We start from the raw sequence: 19,865 nt of genomic DNA on the forward strand, positions 1-19,865 counted from the left end.
TTTTCATTTCGTACAATTAAATTATTTAAATGAATATAATTATTTGATTTCAAATGAAAAAATGATTAATTCGTTTGTGAAAATTTTTAATTAGATTGCAAAAATTCACATTTAGAATTATTTTTTGTGCATTGATAATTATGGAAACACTGAGCACAGAAAAAATGAAAACTCATACCATAAATTGATTTTAATAAAATGAGCATCTCGGGCGTTCCATTTGATAAAAGAGGAAAGAAACGCTCAATCGAAGAGACGCTCAAACAGCAACGTTCTGTAGATAAAAATGCATTGACCCAAAGACTTTATGCAACGATGAGACCATCTCTGGCTGCAAATGCTTCTGTTTTTCAACATTCTGGAAAATTGGAAGATACAAAAGTCACTTCTGTTGTTTGCGATTGTAATTTTATTGAATTTTAATTTACACATATGTTATTGAATTTATGAAATTATATATTTTTATTTGCTTTTTTTTCTGATTGTTATATTCATTTTTAAAATGTTTGACTGTTTTAATGAGTTTGAAAGGCCAATACAATTTACACAGACCAGAAATTCGACAAAACCTCGCGCGCATGTATTTGAATCTTCTCCAAGCAATTTTCTTCTGTCAGGAGATTCTCAACTTCCAAGAATAGTGCGTTCAACCACTCCAACATCTTTTCAACGTTCAAATTCACTTCGTGCATCTACCCCGTCAACTCCAACACTTCATGCAACTCATACACAAAATTCAATATCCGCTTCTCAGAAATTCAATTCACGTACTTCGTTTTCTCAGATACCCACTTCACCATCTCTTCCTGTGGTAAGTCCTCAGGCAATGCATCTTCCCCCTCTTTCAAGCGAAAAAACAAAGCGTTATTCTGCTTCAAGGAGATCTTCAGTTGGACCGCCTGTAAGATCACTCGAACCTGAAATTAAAGAAAGACGTTCAATTACACCTCAAGGAAAACTAATGACACATTCACTAACTTCGTCTTCAAACAAGTCATTTGCCGCATCTTCTGCATTTACAACATCCTTTGCAAGTCTGATGAACGCCTCATCTTCTCATTCGAAAAATAATGCAGCAGATGATGCCTTGTTGGCTCTCATGCAAGAAGACAGTTCACAATTGACTTCTGCCGTTTCGTCTGATTCATCCGCAATGACATTTCTCCGCCGGAGCCTCCAACAGCCAGAGCAGCTGGAGTTTGTCTACTGCCAAGTTGCGGGGGGAGTGTTTGACATGTTCAATCCATACGACCTGGAGATTGTGCCCCACGAGACAATCATGATTCTCCACCAGAAGGAAATAGAAAGAATGAAAAAGGCCAAAAGAGATCGAGAGCTGACACTAAACAGCGACAAAGGAAAGAAGACGGCCACACAGCGCGACAGCATGAGCAGTGCTTCGAGCTATGCCCAGCCATTCGGATTGAAAGCGAGCCCAAGAAAATCCATATCTCCCACACGCCACAATTCATCCTCGTCTTCTGCCACTTCATCCGCTTCTTCGCAGTCCACTTCACTTGCACTTCACGAAACATCATCACACTCACCGTCACCGTCACCATCGCCATCGCCACTCTCACCTTCCTCTTCCTCATCCTCATCCTCATCCTCATCCTCATCTTCCTTTTCCTCTTCCATTTCACCCAGCTCTTCCTCCCTCGCCAGCACCTACTACACAGCCTCCGCCAAGGGTATCACGATGTACTACGGAATGAACACCGAGTTCACCCCCATCCGCCAATGGCTCGAAGAGCGGCGCCTCTTCCACATTGTCGCCGGCATCCCCTTCTTCGCCTCCTTCCGCCTCTTCCGCTGCTACTCGGCGTGGATGGCCTTTGCCCGCCGAAGACGCATCGCCAAGTCCTTCGACATTCTGCGCACCAGCCACTTCTTCTCCACCTCCCCGCTCCACAAAGCCCTCGTCCGCGTGCAGGAGCTCTGCCTGATGCACCGCTCAGCCCCACTCTTCACAACAGACGAGACAAAAACATACACACTGGAGGACTTCGCAGCTGAGATGGACAGGCAAAGCGAGGTGTTTCTGGCAACGCTGCGGCTGCTGGCTGACGAAGTGGAGGCGACGGTGAAGAATGCATGCAGAAAAGTGCTTGTTCAGAAGGGGTTTGTTGATACAAAGGCGACAATTGAGGGAATATCAGCAGACGAAAGAGAAGGAAATGAGAAAGCACTCGCAATGAGTGGGGCATTTCAGTCAACAACCACATCATCATCATCTTCTTCTTCTTCCTCCTCCTCATCTTCATTTTCTGCATCTTCTTCTTCCTCCTCATCTTCTCCTCCTCCTTCTCTCCCGTCCTTCGGCGACGACACCAGCTACACAGTGCTTGCTGCCAAGCGCAGTGAATATCGCCGTCTGACGAACTTCATCAGAGAAGTTGACTACATCGTGGCTGATCTGCAGCACCATCTGATTGTCCAGGCAACCGACGCTTTGCTCACCACGCTCCGCAGACGAAAGCACAGACAGGCACCTCAACCGCCGCTGACAGAGAATTTGGATCAGGACAGGAAGAGGAAGGAGCTGGAGAGAGAGTATTCGATGGAAGGAGGGGAGATGTTCTCTTCGTTTGGGCAGTCTGCTTCTTCTTCTGCTTCTTCTTCTTCTTCTTCAACATTCAACAGGAATTCTTCATTTGCCCGCAGAAAGAATCAAAAGAACGGGAAACGACGAACATCAGCGCAGGAAAATGAGGAAGAGAACAACGAAAACAACACAAATTGTGATCAAATGAATGGAAACAACTCAGAACAGCCAAGCTCATCAGCATCTTCCTCTTCTTCTTCTTCTTCTTATTCATATTCTACCCACACTTCATCTACTGACTACAATGAAGAACAAACTGAAGGGGATGAAGGCTACACATACGAAGGCGGAGAAGGCGAACCCGAAGAGCCTCTTCCGCCGCTGTTTGAGACAGAACTGCGAATTGAAGGCGACCATCTTCAGCTGATTCACTCGGCAGATGATTTTGAGCTGATGATAATGGCGCTGGTGGAGCGGTTTGTGGCAGATGTGTTTACGAGAGAAAGATGTCTGTTGTCACCTGCCTTCAGACAATACACTCTGTCCAATGAAGATGGGACAGGCAATGCAGATGGGGGTGGTGTTGGAGGAGGAGGAGGGATGGGGAGTGGAAGCGGAGGTATGGGAGGTATGGGAGGAGGAGGAGGAATCGGGGGAGAGAAGAGAGGGAAGAGAGGAGGCAGAGGCAGAGGCAGAGAGAGAGGAGGCAGAGAGCAGCGGGAGAAAGAGCGGAAGGAGCAGCAGGAGAGGGAGCAGATGACAGCAGAGGAGCTGCAGCGGCTGGCCGAAGAAGAGGAGCAACATGTGATGGACTCGATTGGCGAGAGCATCACAGCCATTTTGGGAGAGAGGCTGCAGCAGGACAAGAACTACCAGCAGTTAAAAGTGGACATTGCGAACGAGACAAGCAGCGCATTCAAGGAAGTTGTGTCGCATGCTGCAAAATATCGTGTGTTCCTCCGCATTGTGCTGGCAAACCGGACAGTCGATCCGAACGAGATTAGACAGAGAGACCCTCCTGTGCTGTGGTATTCGCAGCAGCTGGACGAGCACAAGGCGCAGCTGGCAGACGGGACAGCGCTTGCAGACTACGTGGAGGTGTCGCTGTTCAAACTGCGCCTTCCTCAGCTGAAGCAGGTTGTGACAGAATCAGCAGAGGAAAGGATACGCACACTGCACCAGCTGCTGCCGGAGGTGTCGGCCGAGAAGAGAGCGAAACACGCACTGGATGTGCGAGAGGCGTTTCAGGTTTTGTCGCAGAAGCCGGAGAATGTGGAGGACTATGCGCAGTTCCTGACAAACGTGGCGCAGATCCAGAAGAGCCAGCAGCAGCTGCGGTACAACCACGACGTGGTAGATGGCTTCTACCAGATGATGCGCGACTCGCAGATCGAAATCAGCAGCTCTGACCAGGCGAACCTGCAGCTGATGGAGCGCAGCCAGACACAGCTGAACCAGCTGCTGCTGAATGCGGAGAACACGATGGAGGAGCAGACAGCGAAGTTCAATGCAGAACTGTCAGCACGAGTTGCTGAATTGAAGGAAAGAACACTAAAATTCCGTTCGCAGGCAGCTGAGCCGTCTTTGCTGAGCAATCCAGATGAAGTTGAGGGGGTGGAGGTAGAAGTGGCGAAGTTGTGTGCAGAGGCAGGAAAACTGCGGGAAGAGGCAGACAAATGCAGCAGGCTGCAGAAGCTGTTCAGCACTCCGCCGGAAAAATGGGAAGTTCTGTGTGAAGTTGAGCGCGACCTGAAGGCGAAGCAGACACTGTGGACGTCGCTGGAGGAGTGGCACACGCTGGACGAGAGCTGGATGGACACCCCGCTGCTCACTTTGGACAAAGACGAGGTCTTTGCCACCTTCGCCCGGTACACAAAGACCTGCTCCCAGCTCGAAAGAGAACTTCCGCCCAATCTCGCCACGCAGAAGCTGCGGTCTCTGATAGCTGAATTCGGAAAGACGCTGCCAATTCTGGAGTCGCTGAAGAATCCTGACTTGAAACCACACCACTGGCTGAAGATAAGAGAAGCACTGACAGGCTCGCCGGATGAGTGGCTGGACGAGTTCACGTTTGGGTGGGTGTTGGATATCGGGGCGATGGAGAAGAGAGTGGAGGTGTCACAAATCAGCGAGGATGCGTCGCAAGAGGCGGTGCTGTCGGATATGCTGCGCAAAATCATCGACAAGTGGACGAAGATGGAGCTGAAGACGAAACCATTCCGGAACGACAACTTCCTTCTGATTGAAGTGGATGAGCTGCTACGTGACTTCGACGACACGCAAGTACAGCTGGAGACAATAAAAGGCTCACGTCACGCTGACCCAATCAAAGAGAATGTGATGTTGTGGGGTTCGAAGCTGAGCACGTTCAATGATGTGCTTGAGCAGTGGCTGATCTTCCAGCAGAAGTGGCTGTCGCTGGAGCCTGTCTTCCAGAGCGACGAGCTTCTGAAGGAATATGCGAAGAAGTTTCACGAATGCGACAAGTTCTGGCGGGACTTCATGCGCGTCACGCACGAATACCCAGCTGCATTGCGGGTGACGCAACAGCCAGGGCTGGCGACGATCTTTAAGCAGCACAACAACACACTGGAGCAGATACAGTCTGCACTGAACGGCCTGCTCAACACAAAAAGAGCGCAATTTGGACGGTTCTTCTTCTTGCCGAATGACGATCTGTTGGAGATTCTGAAGGAAGGGAAGAATCCGCTGAATGTGATGCCTTACATGAACAAGCTCTTCGACAACATCAAGACACTCCAGTTTTCAACATCAGAAGACCTGAGAAAAATGGAGATAGTGTCAATGGTGTCATCCGAAGGGGAGGTTGTGAAGCTGAAAGAGGAGAAAGTGAATCCACGTGGCAAACCAGTAGAAGTGTGGCTGCGGTCAGTCGAGGCTGCAATGATGAACATCCTCCACACACTCCTCAAAGCAGCTGTCATTAACATCTTCCAGATTGTGGAGCCTGTCCTGGGTGCTCTGCTTCAGATCATCCCAACCGATCCAAAGGGAAAATTGGGCGGCTCTGGCTCAGCTTCGGGAATTGCCTCTGGCAGCGGCTCGGCAATAGGCTCACCTTCCTCTACGCCTCTTCTGCCATCTGCGACCAGCCCGAACAAGCTGTCAATTTCAGTCTCAGCACAAAGCCCGTCTCAGACTCCCTCGCAGAAGTCGTCGTATGGTTCTTCACACTCAAACCACATGTCAGCTGCTGCTCAGCAGGCAATGATTGCAGCGAGGCAGAAGTGGATCCTCACCAACAAGGCGCAGATCGTGATTGCGGGGTCTCAAATCCTCTGGACGGCACAGGTGGAGCAGGCGCTGTCTGCCGAGCGGCCGCTGGATGAGCTGCGGAAGATGATGGCGAAGTGCGAGGGGACACTCGACATCCTCACAGACCTCGTCCGCGGGCAGCTGGATCCGCTGCAGAGGGTGAGTGCTGGTGCGCTGATTGTGATACAAGTGCATGCAAGAGACATTGTGGAGGAGATGCTGCGTGATTGTGTGATGTCTGTGAATGACTTCGACTGGCAGAAGAGGCTGAGGTATTATTGGGACATGCAACAGGACACATGCCTCATATCTCAGACAAGCTCATCTTTTGACTACGGCTACGAATATCTCGGCTGCACACCTCGTCTGGTGATCACTCCACTCACTGATCAATGCTACATCACTCTGACATCTGCACTCCACCTCAAACTTGGTGGAGCTCCAGCAGGGCCAGCAGGTACAGGAAAGACAGAGACATGCAAAGATCTCTCAAAGGCAGTGGCACGGCAGTGTGTTGTGTTCAACTGCTCTGATGGACTGAATGTGGGAACGATGGCACAGATGTTCTCAGGGATGTGTCAAGCAGGCGCCTGGTTCTGTTTTGATGAGTTCAACCGAATTGACATTGAAGTGCTGTCTGTGGTTGCTCAGCAGATCAGAGAGATTCAGAGCGCACAGCAGGCAGAGTACACCAGCTTCGTCTTTCAGGGATCAGAAATCCCTCTGAACGCCAACTGCGCCATTTTCATCACAATGAACCCTGGTTATGCCGGCAGAACAGAACTGCCAGACAACTTGAAGTCTCTTTTCAGGCCAGTTGCCATGATGATTCCTGATTATGCGCTGATTGCAGAGATTATGCTGTTCTCAGAGGGATTCAAGACAGCAAAGCCACTTTCACAGAAGATGACACAACTGTACCGCTTGTCTTCAGAGCAGCTGTCGCAGCAGAAGCACTACGATTTCGGTATGAGAGCAGTGAAATCTGTTTTGGTGATGGCTGGGCAGCTTCGGAGAGACAATCCGCAGCTGGCTGAAGACATCGTGCTGATTAGAGCGATGAGAGAGAGCAACCTGCCCAAATTCCTGGCAGAAGATATTCCTCTTTTTGAGGCAATTGTAGGTGATCTGTTTCCAGATGCCGTCATTCCGAAGAATGACTACGGCGAGCTGATGATGATGCTACGGCAGATCTGCAGCGAGCGGAGGCTGCAGAAGTTGGACTACCAGCTGCACAAGACGATTGAGCTATTTGATACACTTGGAGTGAGACACGGGGTGATGCTGGTGGGGCCGACGAGAGGAGGGAAGACGGTGGTGAGGGAGATTCTGGCAGATGCAATGACACGGCTGAGGGAGGAGACGAAGAGCACAAACACTGCGTTTCAGACAGTGGTGCAGAAGCTGATGAATCCGAAGGCGATTTCAGTGGACGAAATATTCGGTTGCTTCAGCGAGCTCACACAGGAATGGAAAGAAGGTCTGCTTTCATATTTTGTGTCAGAGGTTGTGAAAGATGACACGCCAACGAAAAAGTGGATTATCTTCGATGGACCAGTCGATACACTCTGGGTAGAGTCACTGAACACAGTTCTTGATGACTCAAAGACACTTTGCTTACCAAACAGAAAGCGTATCAAGCTCACCCCAACTGTTTCCCTGTTGTTTGAGGTTGAGAATTTGGATGAGGCATCACCTGCTACAGTCAGTCGGTGTGGGATGGTGTACATTGCAGAAGAGAAGATGCCCTGGATGGCGCTGGTGCAGTCGTGGGCGGAGTCGCTTCCAGACGAACTGTGGACAGAGTCGTTGAAGAGATACGTGGTCGGCCTGTTTGACCAGCTGCTTGCACCCATTTTGGAGGAATGCACACGCTTCAAAGAGGACATTGCACAACCAGTGAGTTCAAAAGTGACAAATGTCACACGCATCATGGATGCCATCCTGACAAACAAGAACGGATTCCGCCCAGCTGTTTATGAGAGAGAAAGAGAAGAGGAGGCGAATGCAGTGAGCACAGCGGATGCAACAGGCAGTCAAAGCAATATGAATGATGGGTCACGCAAAGGCCAGCGATCTACCTCCTTTTCTATGTCAGTGCCTGGCAGACGGAGCATCGGAGAGGGCTTTTTGGAGTCTGACTGGGAGACGTGGATACGGAGCGTGTTCTTCTTTGCTGTCGTATGGGGTGTTGGTGGTGCATTTGTGGAGGAAAGCAGAGTTTTGTTTGACGAAGTTGTTAGGCAGACAATCGATGGCATGCTGCTTCCTTCGATTGAGAGCGTCTACGACTGTCTTTTGGACTGCGAGACATTCAGCATTGCCCCTTGGGAGATACCCGAATACCATCATGTTCCAGACGCCCCCTTCTTTTCAATTCTTGTACCGACAATCGACACTGTGCGCTTCTCATATCTGTGCAAGTTGTTTGTGGATGCGAGGCAACCGGTTCTGGTGACTGGAGAGACGGGTGTGGGGAAGAGTGCGATAATCACTGGGATGCTGGCTGGGAAGGAGACTGAAAAGGAGAAGGAAGATGGAGATGGAAACGCAGAAGATGATTTTGGAGCTTCATTTGCTGCATCCTCAGAACAACAAAAGAATGTCTCAAAACAGCAAAAGCAAAGAAAAGGCAAGAATTCTGTTGGAGGTGTTGGTGGAAGTGACGGAGAAGACGAAGAAATTCAGCTAAACCCAGTTTTTATCTCATTCAGCGCACAGACAAGCAGCAATCGCACACAAAACATGATCGAAAACAAGCTTCTCAACAGGCGAGACCACTTTGCCTCAGCGCCAGGAACGCTCACTGTGCTTGTGATTGAAGACCTGAACATGCCTGTGCGGGACGCATATGGCTCTCAGCCTCCTCTGGAGCTTCTTCGGCAGCTGCAGAGCACAGGCGGGTGGTACGACAGAACTCTCCTCCAGTTCAGACCCATCAAAGGGATAACGCTGGTTGCGAACTGTGGACCGCCTGGTGGAGGGAGGAACCCAATGTCTGCACGGCTGACGTCGCTGTTCACACAGCTGCGGGTGCCACAGCCATCAGACAAGTCTCTCATCGCCATCTTCTCGTCGATGCTGGGTGGTTCAATGGCTGCTATGAAGTTTGCACCTGTCTTCACAGACTTAGTTCCTTCTGTGGTGAGAGCATCAGTCGACTTGTATCGCTACACCCTGTCAACTCTTCGGCCAACGCCTTCTAAGTCGCACTATGTGTTCAACACGAGAGATCTGAGCAAAGTGTTCCAGGGGATTATGTCTGTCACCCCCGCCGAGCTGCCAGATGAAGCAGCGTTTCTGCGCCTGTGGTGCCACGAGTCGATGCGCATCTTTGCAGACCGGCTGATCTCAGATGAGGACAGCAGCATTCTCACACAGAAGATATGCGACTTGGCACGGCAATACTTCCACCAGCACTGGAATCACGAGGAGATGTTTGTGAGGGAGAAACCAGCGATGTGGGTGGACTTCCTGCAGATGGACAAGGAGACACCTCGCCCGTACGAAGAGGCAGCAGACACGAAGAAGTTGATTTCAATTCTGAGCACGCAGCTGGCAGAGTACAACATGGACTGTGTGATGAAGAAGCAGAAGGAGATGCACCTGGTGTTCTTTGAAGACAGCATCCGCCACATCGCCCGCATCACCCGCATCATCCGCCAGTCGCGCGGAAACGCTCTTCTCGTCGGCGTGGGCGGGTGCGGCAAGCAATCGCTTTCGCGTCTTGCAGCATTCGTGTCAGGTTGCCAGTGCTTTGAGATCACTCTCACAAAGAACTACGGACAGAACGAGTTCAGAGAAGACCTCAGAAAGCTATTCATCATGACAGGCGCAGAGGGGCAGTCGACGGTGTTCCTGCTGAACGACACGCAGATTGCACACGAGTCCTTTTTGGAGGACATCAACTGCATCCTCTCAAGTGGAGAGGTGCCTGGCCTGTTTGACGCACAGCAGAAGGAGTTTGCGCTGAAGCGGCTGCGCAGCTCCTGCGGCAAAGAAATCCCTGTTCCAGAGTCACCCGACTTAGCACTCCAGTTTATGATGCAGCGATCAAGGGACAAGCTGCACATTATCCTCTGCATGTCGCCCATTGGAGATGCACTCCGAAGAAGATGCAGAATGTTCCCATCGCTGGTCAACTGCTGCACAATCGACTGGGTCTCCAACTGGCCCCAATATGCACTCTACTCAGTGGCTGTGCAGGCATTCACTGAGGCAAACATCTCTTTGGTCAAAGCAGACAACAATATGACTCAAAACTCGGCTTCATCATCTGCAAGTCAAAGTGCTTCTTCCTCACAGCTATTGCCTTCACAATCCTCATTCTCTTCATCATCTTCATCGGCATCAGCAAATGACCCAATGAAATCACATAACACTGAGCCATCACTCATCGAACGACTAGCCAATTTGTGTGTGTTCATCCATCTTTCAGTGGAAGAAGCAACAGATCGGTTCTTCAAAGAGACGAAGCGGAAGAGCTATGTCACACCAGCCTTGTTTTTGGAGATGATTCAGCTGTTCTTCACATTCATCACACAAAGTGAAGAGGCGCAGAAGGAGCAGACAGAAAAGTATGCAGGCGGAGTGCGGATGCTGGAGGAGACGCAGAAGTCGGTGGCGTCGATGCAGGAGGAGCTGAAGCGGATGGAGCCGATGCTGGTGAAGCAGAAGGAGCAGATCACACAGCTGATGGAGAAGATTGGAACAGACACTGCGCGGACAGAAGAGATCCGTGTGACTGTCTCGCAGGAAGAGGCAATTGTGCGGAAAGAGCAGGAGAAGGCGCAGGTTCTGAAGGACGAGGCGCAGAGAGAGGTGGACAAAATCATGCCCATCTTCGAAGAGGCCAACAAGGCGCTCGAGTCGCTCTCGAAGGCTGCAGTGAACGAGGTGCGGACGTTTGCGAATCCTCCAGAGGCTGTGAAGAGGGTGATGTTTGCAGTGTGCACATTGTTTGGAAAGAAGACAGACTGGGACTCAGCACGAGCACTTCTGGCACAGCCAAACTTTGTGCAGATGCTACTCAACTACGACATCAGCGAGATTACTGATTCAATTGACAAGAAGGTGCGGATTGGGTATCTGGATGATCCAGACTTCAGATCAGAGAAAGTGGAAGGAGTGTCAAAAGCAGCAGCGAATATCTGCTCGTGGGTGATTGCAATTGTGGAGTTTGCGCGGGTGAGCAAAATCATCGAGCCCAAAAAGAAAGCAGCGAATGATGCGCAGGAGAAGCTGAACGATCTGACGAGCAAACTGGAGCAGAAGCTGAAGCAGCTGTCACAACTGGAGAAGGACCTGAGCGAGCTGCAGGAGCAATTCAATGCGAAGAAGAAGGAGCAATTTCAGACAGAAAGCGAGATCGAGAAGACACGCCTGCGGTTCCAGAATGCAGAGAAGCTGGTGTCTGGCTTAGGGGACGAAGGGGTGCGGTGGAGGGAGAAGCTGAAGGAACTGAACGAGTCATCAGCTTCGCTTGTGGGCAGTGCTCTTATTTCAGCAGCGTGTGTCGCATACATCGGCCCTTTCAACTCTGCCTATCGCAACATGCTCATCAGAAAGTGGTGTGCTGAGAGCAAAACGAAGAACATATCTGCAACTGTTCCAGGCACTTCGAAGGAGTTTGCTGTGGAAGATGCTCTGTCCACTCCCGTTCAGGTGAGAGACTGGATGATCCAGGGCTTGCCTTCTGACCTGCTCTCCATACAAAATGCAGTGGTTGTCTCGAGAACAAGAAAATGGCCACTGATGATTGATCCGCAGGGGCAGGCCAACAGATGGATCAGAAACAAAGAGCGAGACCGGAAGCTGCGTGTGCTGAAGCCGAACGACCAGAATCTGATGAGAAGTCTCATTGCTGCCATTCGCTTTGGACAGCCCGTGCTGCTGGAGGACATTGGAGAAACACTCGATGCACAGCTATCGCCCCTCTTGCAGCAGCAGACGGTGAAACAAGGAGGAAGAACAATCATCCGCCTGAATGACCAGGACATCGACTACAACAGCCAGTTCCGCCTGTACATCACCACAAAGATGGCCAATCCACATTTCCTTCCTGACATGTACATCAAGTCGACCATCATCAACTTCACAGTCACGAAGGAAGGGTTGGACGAGCAGCTGTTGGCAGACGTGGTGAGCAATGAGAAAGCAGAGCTGGAGGAGGCAAAGGACAAGCTGGTGAGAGACATGGCAGCCGATGCGAAGATGCTGCAGGAGACAGAAGCGAAGATCCTGTCGCTGATGAAGGCAACAAATGTGGAGCAGCTGCTGGACGACCCCGCCCTCATTGTGTCACTTGACCAGTCGAAGCGCACATCGAACGAGATCACGCAGCGGGTGAAGGATGCAAGTGTGACTGAGCAGAAGCTGCTGGCTGCGAGAAATGAGTACCGTCCAGTGGCTGTGAGGGGAACGGTGTTGTTCTTCGCAATGGTTGACTTGGCACAGCTGGATCCGATGTACCAGTACTCTCTGCAGTACTTCAAGGCCATCTTCCGCCTCGCCCTGAAGGAGGCAGAGCAGAGCAGCGATGTCGCAGCCAGGCAGAAGGCGCTGAAAGACACGCTGACTGAATTGATCTACTCGAATGTGTGCAGAGGGCTCTTCGAAAGACACAGGATGATGTTCTCGTTCTACATCACTACGAAGATAAAGAGAAGAGACGGGACAATCAGCGAAAGGGAATGGGATGTGTTTGTGAAGGGGATAAATGCACTGCCTCAGCAAAACACGAAGCAAATGAATATGTCTGCTTCTTCAGCATCTTTTGCGTCGCTTGCATCTTCCTCATCAGCTCCTTCTTTGTCTTCTACAGCTCAATCTTCATCTGATTTGCAAATGATGTCATCTTCATCCTCTTCTTCTTCTTCTTCTTCAATTCCTCCACTTTCCTCTCCGTTTGACGATGCAGTTGATCCCAAATGCTGGCTGGATCTGATTCAGATGGAAAAGCGGTGGGGCGACGTGTGGGCAGGCATCACCCAGCAGATGGTACAAAGTCAATCAAATGTCTCTCAATCAGCACAGAAACACTCTCTGTCTCGTGGGCAGTCACAAAGAGAGATCAAAGACACTCCTTCAGAACACACAAGAAGTGCTGATGGTGTCAGTGCAAATGAAAAAACGGATGCTGAACAAGGAAATGGCTTGTGGGCAAAGTGGGTCTCTTCTCCTTCTCCTCTCTCTGAACCTCTTCCTTCCCCGTGGAACGAAAAACTCTCTCTTTTCGACAAGCTCCTTCTCATCCGCATTTTGATCCCACACAAACTGACAGCGTGCGTAGGCACTTATGTGAAGGAGGAGCTGGGCGAGCTGTTCAGCCGGTCGCCTCCACTCGACTTGGAACAAGCACACAACGATTCTTCACCTGAGACGCCGATCATCTTCATCCTCTCCTCTGGCGCTGACCCCACCCAGCACGTCATCCGCTTTGCGCAGTCACGAGGATTCGAATCTCGTCTGCATCTGCTCTCATTGGGACAAGGCCAGGGACCCATCGCCCTGCGACTGCTTCAGAGTGCGACACAAAAGGGAGAGTGGGTGTTTCTACAGAATTGTCATTTGTCTGCCTCGTGGATGCCTGAGCTGGAGCGTGTCTGTCTTTCCTATTCTCTCGCTGACTCATCTCCAGTCAATCCAGACTTCCGCCTCTGGTTAAGCGCCATGCCAACACCGTCATTTCCCATCAGCGTGCTCCAAAATGGAATCAAATTGACAAATGAACCGCCAGCAGGTGTCAGGACGAACATGCTGCGAAGTTTGGCGTCTGTTTCGAGCGATGTGTTTGAAGGGGGTGTAACAGGAAGCGAGAAGAAGAAGTTTGCATGGAGGAGATTGCTGATTGGGCTGACGTTCTTCCATGCGCTTGTGCAGGAAAGGAAGAAGTATGGAGCGATTGGATGGAACATCATGTACGAATTCAACGAAAGCGACTACGAGATATCTCTGAACCATCTGAAGATGTACCTCAACCAGATGCCGAGTGGAATTCCCGACAAGACGCCACGCACACCAAACTCACCTGGCATGGCTGCGATGCTCTCCACTCCAATCGGCAGCAAAATGCGTTCGATGTTTCCATCAGGTGCCAACACACCATCAGGCACAAATCCCTCGCCATTGTTCTTTGAGTCATCAGGAATGTCTGGAGGATTGCATCATTCGGGTGCTTCAGACGAGAAAGGCCCAGTTGCTATTCCATGGAAAGCACTAAGGTACATGACAGGAGTCGTGAACTATGGAGGCAGAGTGACTGACGAGTGGGACAAGAGAACATTGGGCGCTCTTCTGGGTCGTTTCTATGAAGACAACATTGTGGCGATGGGAAAGCCGTACAACCTGTGCCCGTCGAGTGGCATGCAAGGGACTGCTGGGCAGAGCAATCCGTATGTCCTCCCGCCAGACATCAAGACGATGGAAGCGCTGACAGCGTTTGTGGAGCAGCTGCCGTGGACTGACGAGCCAGAGGTGTTTGGGATGCACTCGAATGCAGAGCTCTCGTTCCAGCTGAGCGAAACAGAGAGGCTGATCAAGTCGCTTCTGCTGATGATGCCTAAGAAGTCTGGAGGAGGCAGAAGCGGAGGCATCCAAAATGAGAAGAAAACAGAGAAAGAAGATGAGAAAAATAAAGATTCGAAAGAAAAAGAAGAGCAAAAGGAGAAAATGCAAAAGGAAAAAGTAGAGAAAGATAACAAAGAAGGTTCAGATTCTTCTGACAAGCCAACAACAAATGATGACAAAAATGAAACAAGCGCATCTTCTTCTTCTTCTTCTTCTTCTTCTGATTCGGCCTCTTCTTCCTCCAAAACTGATTCAAACAACACATCCTCTGATCCAGAAGCAGAAACCTCAAAAGCCGATACATCTATTCATACACCCTCACCCGACGACGAAGTGCTTCAACTTGTGGACTCTATCATTTCTCGCCTTCCTCCGCTGCTTCTGCGGAGTGAGGCATGTGAGGGTGTCCTCCCTCCTCAGCCGTCTCTTCTGTCTTCCTCCTCTTCGGCTGAGCTGCTTGGCTCTTCTTTTTCCTCTCCTTCTTCTCTTTCTGCCTCGTCTGCAGCACTTCCAGCGCCTTCCTCCTTCTCCATCGTGCTCTCCCACGAAATCGACCGCTTCAACCAGCTCCTCACTCTCATCGCCTCTTCTCTCTCTGACTTGAAGAAGGCAATCGCCGGCCTTGTTGTCATGTCCACCCAGCTCGAAACTGTCCTCGACTCACTTCTGATGCGCCAGGTGCCTTCGCTCTGGGCAGCTTCTGCTTATCCATCTCTCCGCTCTCTCGCCTCGTGGATCGACGACCTCATCACACGTGTCGCTTTCTTTAGGCGCTGGCTGTGTGGGGGGAAGCCAAAAGTGTTCTGGCTGCCAGGCTTCTTCTTCCAACAGGGCTTTTTGACAGCGGCGCTGCAGACACACGCGAGGAAACACCACGTGGCGATTGACTCGCTCACGTTCAGCCACAAAATGATGGGGGCGTATGAAGAGGCAGAGCTGAATGAGATGCTTGAGAGAGAGAAGGAGAAGAGAAAGAACGAGAGGGACTCAAAGATGAGGGCGGTGTCAGCAGCTTCAGCAGCAGCCAGAGATGGGCCTGATACGCAGAGGTCAGTCTCAACAGTGCATTCACAAAAGGGAAGCGACAAGAGAGAAAACGGAACACAATCACAAAATCATCATTTTGCAACTACACCTTCTTCCATTTCTTCTTCTTCTTCTTCTCTTTCTTCTGTTTCTTCTGCGAGGCGTTTAGAAGGAGGGTTCCAAAGTGATGTCAGTTTTGTTGGGAGCACAGCGAATCTGAATGGAGAGAGCGAAGGAAGAGCATCCACAAGGGAGATAAGAGGAGTCAACGGAAAAGACACGAAATTAGCAGGAAGAGAAGAAGAACTGAGAGATGGCACAGAAAGAGGAGGGAATGGGAGTGAGTATTATGAAGAAGGAGAGCAAAATGCAGAGGAAGAAGAGGAAGAGGCAGACGGGGTGTATATTTCAGGGCTGTTTATTGAAGGCGCCAAATGGGATGAGAAAGGGCAGAGGTTGTGTGAGGGCAAAAGAGGAGAAATGTCTTCGAGATTCCCTATCATCCACTTCCTCCCTCAGCAGATGAACTCAGCTGCACCAGCCAACCAGCCAGCAATAACAGTTGCTTCATCATCATCTTCTTCCTCTTCCTCTTCCTCCTCCTCCTCCTCCTCTTCTTCTTCTTCTTCTTCTTTGATGCCAAATCCATCATCTTCCGTTCAATCTGCCAATTCATCAACAACCTTTATTGCTCCCGTTTATATTACTCCTCTGCGCTATGGCGTGCTCTCTACAACTGGCCATTCAACCAACTTTATCACGACTGTCTCGCTGCCTTCAGCAGAAAAGGAGACCCATTGGATTCTGCGCGGTGTTGCTCTTTTGTGCGAGCAAAAAGAAATGGAATGATTTGATGAACCTTTTTTTGAAGTTATATTGCATTTTTTTTTTCCTTGTATTATTGCGATCTGTTTTGTTTTGTTTTGTTATTTCCCATTTATTTGAAATTGTAATATTTATAAATAACATGATATTTTCGTTCTACTCATTTCATTCTTCTTTCACTTGAAATCAACTATCTCATCATTTCATGGCCAACACATTTCCCAATTTACGTTTTATCCTTTTTATTTCCTTATGTTTTTCCTGTTTCTTGAAATGAACAGGTAGGTTTTCGTGTTGTTATTTTATAAGACATTTTATGTTAAACAATTGTTGCCAGAAAGAAAATAGATCTTTTTTTCGAAAGAAAATATTTTGATCAACTTACCATAAGCTTTTGCTTTGAGAAAAAATTTCTTTTTATCTGGGTTAATCTTGCATATAATCATATAATACTTTTGTAACATATGGAAAAAATAGATTCTTCTAAAGCATATATGCAAGATTTAATGAGTGCACAAGACTCAGATGATAAACGGTTTTTTATTATTTATTAATATTTTCTTTGTTGAAATGGAAATGCGTAATAAATTTTGTTGATTTTCGGATGTTCCTTAAATTGATTTAAAGAAATGTCACAGTGGTGCACGTTCCTACTGATGGAGGATCAGGTTTTTTGTTCTTCTTTAATATCAATTGAAAATTGTTATTCTAAAATTTTTTTTGACATTTTATAGAAACTGTGATCAAACTGCAGTTATGTTCTGATTGTGAAGATCATCCATCATTCATTTTTTGTGAATCTTGCGGAGGTTTTCATTGATATTTCTTATTACTTCGAATTCAAATTTTTTTGCATATGAAAAATAAAAACGTAGATGCTTATTGCCAAGAATGTTTCCAAGCATACCACAAGCGAGGAAATAGGAAAAATCATAAGACACATCCAATTAAACAAAATCTTCCGCCAGCACTTCAAAGAAAGTCTGAGCTGGAAGCAGATGGAGTTAATCCAGATTTACCAAATATTATGAAAAATACGTTTTCTGCTGTAACAGCATCCATTGAGCAAAATGCCATATCATCTAAAGATATGGAACTCTCTCTTGGCATGTCCGTTCGTAAATCATGGAGAGAGCGTTGTTTGTACATTCCACTTCGACTAACACCAAATGAACAACGTGAGATGGCTTTAGTTGAATGTGCCCTGAATGTATCAGAATATACAGAGAAGATAGATATTCTTAGTGGATGGGGCACTCAAGGAAGGAGAATGATAAAGTATCTTTCAGAATTGTTATCAATAGTAGCTGGATTGGCAGTCTCAAGAGATTATAGACAAGGAGAAATGCTCGTAAAGGGGAAAAGCTTTAAACATAATGCTGGGTTTTTCCAGCATATGTTTGAGGGTTTGTTAAATCTTAATGATTTATTTAGTTTTTTCACAAAGATTATTTTGATGGTTAAATTCAAACGTTGTTATGAAATTTATTTCTTGACAGTTGCGAGGCGGTATAAAATAACAAACCCTGACAAAATGCGAGACGGGTATGGGAAGCTGATATATGCGCTGATGGATTCGCAGTGGAGCGATGTTTCAGCAGCGTTGGGGCTGAGCTGTGTGAAGCCGATTCAAACAGTTCGTTCGCTGATTGTAGAAAGAGACAGCGTTGCTGCTCTGAGTGACAGGAGCCACATGCTGGCGAAGATGAGGAAGAGGAAAGAAGGAAGGAGGAGATTGGGTTTTGGAGATGAAGATGAAAGCGGAGAGAGCGATGAAAGTGAAAGTGATGGAAAGGGAGGGAAAGAAGAAGGTGCTGCAGAGTCGCGGACAATCCATTTTCTGGATGAGATACTCGACGATCCGCTGCTTGACATAGCGACAAGGGAGATATTTGCAGACGGGAAAGAAAGGGCAGCTGTTCAGAAGGAGATTGCAGAGAAGGAGAATGCTGTTCGTTTGCTGTGTGAGAAGTACACGCGAACAGCAGAGGATGTGGAGATTTTGATGAAGCAGGTGAGAAAGAAGCCGAAGGAGCGGAAGCACAAAAAGGTGAATAAGAAAGAGAATGAAGGTGGAATGGAAAAGGAGGAGGTGACTGTAATTGAAACGGGGAGAGTGAGGACAATTATAGAAAAAGCGGATGATGATGGGGTAAAGAGGAAAAGCAACAAAATGGATATTGAAGGAGAAGAAGATGATGATTCGGTTGAATCTGCAGATGGAAGCAGAAGTGAAAGTGAAAGTGACTCTGAGAAAAATTCAGAAGAAGATTCAGAATTCGATTCAGAAGACGAGATGAAGAGCAAAGCGAAGCAGAATCCTCTTCTTGTGATGAAGCCAGTGACAGCTGACGATGTGCTGCTGATCATCCACTCGCTGTCAGACAACCAGTCGTTTCTCCGCTACAGCGCAATGCAGTGCCAGAAGATGCTGGACTATCTCTTTTATTACTTCTCCCCTGACAGAAAACACGAAAGCCCTGCTGAAAGAAAGCAGAAGTTGGCTGAAGAAAAGAAGAATGCAAAGAAAAAGGAGAGTGAAAACAGTTTGTTAAAAGAAAAGGAAATGAAACGAAAAAGCGGATCTGATTCAAGCAGTGAAGAATCCAGTGAAGACAAAGACAAAGAAAGTGATGATGATGATGAAGAAGAAGAAGAAGACGAGCAAGAACAAGAAGAAATGTCTTCGTTCAGTTTTCTTTCTCGCTGGAACCCCTTCAGCATGACGTCGAGGATGGGGTCTTTTCTTGGCTCTAAGCTTTCGTCGAGTGGGCCACCAGCGAACAAATGGAGTGCGAAGAACAACTTGGCCATCTCCGCAGGGCAGGGCGGGGCGCGGCTGTCGCACAACCACTTCACCCAGTTCTGCTACGTGAAGCAGACGCTGATGCTGTGGCGGGAGATTGTGCAGGACTTCTTCAAGCTGTGGTGCCTGGCAGAGGAGGATCTGCTCGAAGAAGGAAACAGATACCACCTAAGAGACACTGGGCAGGGGATGAACCGGCTGCAGAGCTGCCCTCGCATCTCGCGAGCGATGGACGGGATTCTGGGGAGAGTGCAGAGGGGGCTGAAGGAAGGATGGGTTGGCTCGTCGGCGGTGCATTTGTGTGACTCGAATGTGCCGAATGCGTTCATGTTCATCGACAAGTATACGCAGGTCTCCAGAATCCTCACGCCCATCGTGTCTGTGCTGGACAAGCTGCCTGCGATCTGCAAAGTGCCCTCCATTCGGAAGTATGTGGAGAAGGAGTTTGGCTCCATGGAGCTGTGCAGGCTGGAGATTATGCAGGACTTTTTCAGGTTCGGGTTTGACGGGTCGGGCTCAGACAACTTCTTCTCGTCTGGAAGTTGCATCGACGGGCGGCTGACGTCTGCGTGGAACTGGTGCTCGAAAATAGAGAAAAAGAGGTTTTTCCCTGTCTTTCTGCTTTGCGGGTTTGTCGGGTTTGACGGGCAGTTTTGAACAATATTGAATTTTTTTGGATCAGAAGCTGTTTGGCTTTTTTCGTTTGCAATAAACGAATGTTTATTGTTTCATCAAATATTTACAAAAAAATAACTTATGAAATGGAACAATGATTTTGTTTGCCTTTCTGATTTTATCCAAATATCCTCTTATGTATCA

At 48.6% G+C, this 19,865-nt stretch overlaps 2 protein-coding genes across 2 annotated transcripts; both read left to right on the forward strand.

Annotated features, from left to right (window-relative positions):
* Positions 1-198: 198 nt before the first annotated feature.
* Positions 199-16,585, forward strand: MONOS_5133 (dynein haevy chain 9, inner dynein arm 5; the record flags this gene model as incomplete). Its single annotated transcript, XM_067875255.1, has 3 exons — positions 199-393; positions 524-12,418; positions 12,479-16,585. 3 exons carry the CDS (start codon positions 199-201, stop codon positions 16,262-16,264), a joined length of 15,876 nt encoding a protein of 5,291 aa, XP_067719960.1. The 3' UTR covers positions 16,265-16,585.
* Positions 16,586-16,734: 149 nt separating this feature from the next.
* MONOS_5134 (putative adenylosuccinate lyase) lies at positions 16,735-19,818 on the forward strand (the record flags this gene model as incomplete). The annotated part of the gene is made up of 5 exons (XM_067875256.1): positions 16,735-16,775; positions 16,868-16,908; positions 16,975-17,049; positions 17,116-17,646; positions 17,740-19,818. 5 exons carry the CDS (start codon positions 16,735-16,737, stop codon positions 19,701-19,703), a joined length of 2,652 nt encoding a protein of 883 aa, XP_067719961.1. The 3' UTR covers positions 19,704-19,818.
* Positions 19,819-19,865: the final 47 nt, after the last annotated feature.

Source organism: Monocercomonoides exilis (genome assembly GCF_001643675.1).
Source record: "Monocercomonoides exilis strain PA203 chromosome Unknown scaffold57-524287, whole genome shotgun sequence".
Classification (NCBI taxonomy): Eukaryota; Preaxostyla; order Oxymonadida; family Polymastigidae; genus Monocercomonoides; species Monocercomonoides exilis.